This window comes from Halyomorpha halys, unplaced genomic scaffold (genome assembly GCF_000696795.3).
Source record: "Halyomorpha halys isolate HHAL.00 unplaced genomic scaffold, Hhal_1.1 Scaffold128.1, whole genome shotgun sequence".
NCBI classification, from domain to species: domain Eukaryota; kingdom Metazoa; phylum Arthropoda; class Insecta; order Hemiptera; family Pentatomidae; genus Halyomorpha; species Halyomorpha halys.
The window spans coordinates 95,980-100,508 of record NW_027110898.1 but is presented as its reverse complement, the minus strand read 5'-3'; the positions used below and the strand labels follow the sequence as shown (position 1 = coordinate 100,508).

Genomic DNA, 4,529 nt, shown 5'->3' with positions numbered 1-4,529 from the left:
ATCTGTTTGGCAACAAATGCAAGTAGGTGGCACACCTGGAAGAGCACAAGTTTTTATTTTTTGCTTTTGTAATAGAAATGCTCAACATACTATTTTGTTTAATTATAATAAATTTAATTTATGTTTTTGTTTCCTTCCTAACATCCATATTTCATACATTCAAGCATGAAACATAAAGTCGGGTCATTTGACCCACTATGGTAGAAATAGGTGTATATTAAGTCTTGGTATGATTAGTGTTAACTTCAGGTTACCCAAGCACTCTCATGTCACAAGTTGGTATACTAAGTTTAAGTGCCTTAATCATACTTTCTGATGATAATACCTTCTTGGCGTCATCCTTTTCCTTTCAGTCCTTAAAAACATTAAAACTTCCTATATCCTTTTTATTTATATATACCCTCTTATAGAACAATCCTTCATCATTCATGCAACTCCTTCAGGAATTCTCAACCTACATCAGTTCCCCAATCCTCCTCTGTTCTTTCCTTTAAACATTTATTCCTTACTTCATAATCAAACCACTAAATCAAAGTAAACTATATGTATAACTTCAATGAATATGCATTTATAAAAACTGTGAATATTTTACCAAACAAATGATCATAACGTCTGGAATAAGTAATTATTCTAAAGAGACTTTGGCCTTGTAAACTTATTTTTTCATTACAACAAAATAAGAATAATAAGACAACTAGGATGCAATAATAAATTACAAAAAAATAATAGTAAAACATTTAATGAACAAATTTAAAAAATATTTCAAAACATACCTGTCTGAGTTCACCATGAATTTCTTCATCTAACCTTTGCCTACCAAACTTCTTCTCAAGGTTTTTCAAATATTGCCCACGACCTGCTCCAAACATGGGGGTCTCATCAATGATTTCCTAGTCAACCAACAATATAATAATGTTAATCAAAACTTTTTTATCTTGGCAGATTATTTTATTTTAGGTTATTAGAACTATAAAGGAAATAATTTACATTATATTTCTTCTTTCAAAAATTTGCAGTTTTAATTATGTTCTAAATACGTATGATATTAAATTTTATTGAACAATTGGGTAACACTGCTGCCTAACAAATTTAAGGGTTGCTATCATGTGCATGTGTAACTTTTATATTATGTACACTCCTGCTGAGATTGATACATACATATTTTCAGCATTCTGCTTTGTTTTTACATTTTACCCACTTAAACAGAATATATTAAGCATCGAGTTTAACAAAGAAATTTAAAGCTGGAGGAAAGAAGTAAAAGTAAAGTAATAGAGAACTAATTAAAGAGAAATGAAATCAAACTACAATATATTTTGAGGAAAAAATAAAACAATTTTAAAGGATCACAAACTTTTTGAAACACAAACATTTTAATGTAATCCTATTACATTACACAAACTTTCATAAAAAACTAAAAAGAATATTTAATAAAACAATAAGTTTAGACCACAATTAGAGTTTTTTGTATGATTTAAATTACTTGTATATTCCAAATTAAGTTAGTTATTTAATTCATGCAAGATTTCAATTTTATTTTATATAAAGTTACTTTAAATATATGTTTTTATTAGTTGGTTACAGGACATTTTTATTTTTTTAAATCAATATACACTGTTATTACTGGAAGATTATTCATTGACCGTGTGTAAAGATGAAAGGAATATGGTCCGGGTGCGGTCAAGAAAAACTTAAATAGTAGAAATATACTATTTTATTTTAATGAGCCAACGTGGGGCGAAACGTTACAATAAAATTTCTACTATTTGAGTTTTTCTTGACCGCACCCGGACCATATTCCTTTCAACACTGTTATTACATTAGGATTTTCGCTGTTATAATGAATAAAAATAAATATATAAAAGGAAGAGCATACCGTTGCAGTCAAAACAACTCAAATAGTAAATAAACTCTGGATTTTCTTTTTAGGAACTTTGATTATATTAATTTCTATAAATTTTTTAGATTAAAAACTTCAGATTATAAACTTCAAAGATGAATATTATCTATTTTATATTTTTCTTCATTTTTGTACGTTTCGGAAAATTGTCTCATATTCATGCACCTTTATAAATATTGTCATATTTTCAATTTTACTATTGAAATCATGTTATCCATACATCATTGTTGAAAATTGTCTTACACTGCATTATTTAACGCATTTTATTGAAATCTAAAACAATGAAAAGAAATATAAAACAGATTATATTCATCTTTGGAAGTGTTTTAACCTCAAAAATTTATGGAAAGTAAATAAATTATTTATTTGTTGGCTCAATGTTGGCTCACAATATAGAGTTTATTTACTATTTGAGTTATTTTGACCGCACCCACTCCATCTTCCTTCTATTTATTGCACACTGTCAATCAAGGATCTTTCAAATAAACAAAAATAATTTTAGTAGTAAGCTAACATTTTATAACATTAAGATATTTCTAACATAATGCATGAAACCGAGGTCTGATCTATGGGACATTATTGCAATTTGATGCACTTTCTGTCTATACAAATGAGCTAGACATCACAACAGAAATAAAACAGTTTTAAAAATCTTGAAAGATAAAACAAAAACATGCTCACTGGATAAAATATTTATCTAATATATTAAAAAATAAAATAGTACATTTAATTTTCAAAAAACGAACTCTACATAAGATGGAGTAATGATAAACACCAATGGCATTTTAAAATATAATACAAGTAAATAAAATAATACTCCAACAAGAAAATGTTTAATATTAGTAAAACTGGATTAATAAATTTAAAACATTCAAACTGTTGTTGCAAAAATTTGAAAAGCTCTAATATTTTAAAATGACAAAATTAATCAGCAGGCTATTAGTCTAAAAGTATTATAGGTAGAATCAGTTAAACAAATTACTAGCTATTGTACCATTTATGAATGAATTAAAGAAAATTGTGAAATTTAGTGAATTTATGTATTTAAAAATCAATCAAAAAATATTAATTTAAAAAAAAATAAATAAATCAATAAAATAGAGTATCAAGAATAATTTAAGCTAAGCTGAAACCTTACTTCATCAGATGAACTTTCACTATGGTTTAGACTCTGATTCTGGCTGGAATCTGGATGATTTATAGTTCTAGAATTTCCTGCAGAATGATTACTCAATGAATATTCACCAGATTTCGGACCACAGCCCTTAGTCACTCTGGACATTGAGTACAGAGTCTTGAGGGCATCATCAACAGAATTCCAGGTACCAGTGTCAGGTTTACTATGTGAATTCCTAAAGTTAAAAATGTTTTAAGTCTAATGACTAAATAATAAATAACAACACTAACTATCAACAACATACTCCATTATAGATGTTCCATGTTGATGGAGATCAGTAACAACTCATGTATTACTCTTGCCAAAGATAATTCCGAAACCTCCAAGTGCATATTTGTTGACATGGGGTTAAATAATACCTTCTAGCTTTATACAATCTAATATTACAATAGTTTTACTCTAAAAGAGTAAAAATCTAATAAGTGGAGTTTTATCAAGATACTGCAAGGTTACAGTTATGGGTTATCATATCAAATATGTCAACAAATATAATTGTTTAATATGGCTCAAAATTTATTTTTATCACATGGCCTCAAAAAAGGCCTAAATTTAATTAAAAAAACTGGACGCCGGCCAAACATACATAAACGAAGAAAAGATATTTCAAAAGAAATAATTATTGCAGGGAACTAGAGAATACAGTAGGAGTAGGTTATACTAAGAAGTATAACGTATTATGATACCATTCAGGATTATTTAGTAAAGCTGATAGATAAACTAGTTCACGAATTTATAAAAAATAAAATCAATTTATTATAAAACCTTTGTCTTGTACTATAGAGGACTATTTTCCTTCAACGTCTTCTATTCAAAATGAAAGTTACATTTTTAAAGTATAAATAGGAATTAATTAAATTCAAAATATTAGTTCTTATTTACTAATAGTACATTTTTTGTTTACAATGGAAACCGAATTAAAGATATGAGTTTAGAATTAGTTTAGAATTATTGGAAACAAATAAAAGAGGATACAACGTAAAATAAAAACATAAAATCTTTTCTACATCATATTTAGTTTTATAACTGGTTTTAAAATAACACTACTTAACATTATCATTTAATGATTACTAAAAATTTAAGGACCAATTTTTAATTGTTTTAATTCATTCTTTAAATCCTACAAGCCTACTAAACCGGGAGAACTGCTAAAACTATTTAGGTCTGAGAAAGAACTCGCACCCGAGACTATCGCGCTCACGTGAGAGAAACTGAAGTTTTTAATTTTCACAACACATCAAGTTCTAAACACTAAATAAAATGACTATAATTTTTTTTAAGGATAAAAGAATATAGAGAAAAAAATTAAAAACTGATATGCGCACATAAACACAACTTCCACTTGCAACTGCACTTAGAGTGGATATTAATTCCTCAATAAGTAAAACTACCGAAATTTGTGCAGTACAGAAAAAAATGTGCAATTATGTAAACAAATATCTTGTTAAATTATAT

At 27.1% G+C, this 4,529-nt stretch overlaps 1 protein-coding gene across 2 annotated transcripts in view; it reads right to left on the bottom strand.

The window, feature by feature from the left end:
- The window catches only part of LOC106678215 (uncharacterized), an 11,331-nt gene extending 7,603 nt beyond the window's left edge, over window positions 1–3,728 (bottom strand). For both annotated transcript variants that reach the window (XM_067048966.1, XM_014416613.2), the window contains exons 1-3: window positions 3,322–3,728; window positions 3,039–3,252; window positions 774–890 (exon numbers count right to left, since the gene is read on the bottom strand). In XM_067048966.1, the coding sequence (XP_066905067.1) occupies window positions 774–890; window positions 3,039–3,252; window positions 3,322–3,326 (336 nt within the window). In that variant the 5' untranslated portion in view covers window positions 3,327–3,728. The remainder of the gene's footprint in view (window positions 1–773; window positions 891–3,038; window positions 3,253–3,321) is intronic.
- Between the last annotated feature and the right edge of the window lie 801 nt (window positions 3,729–4,529).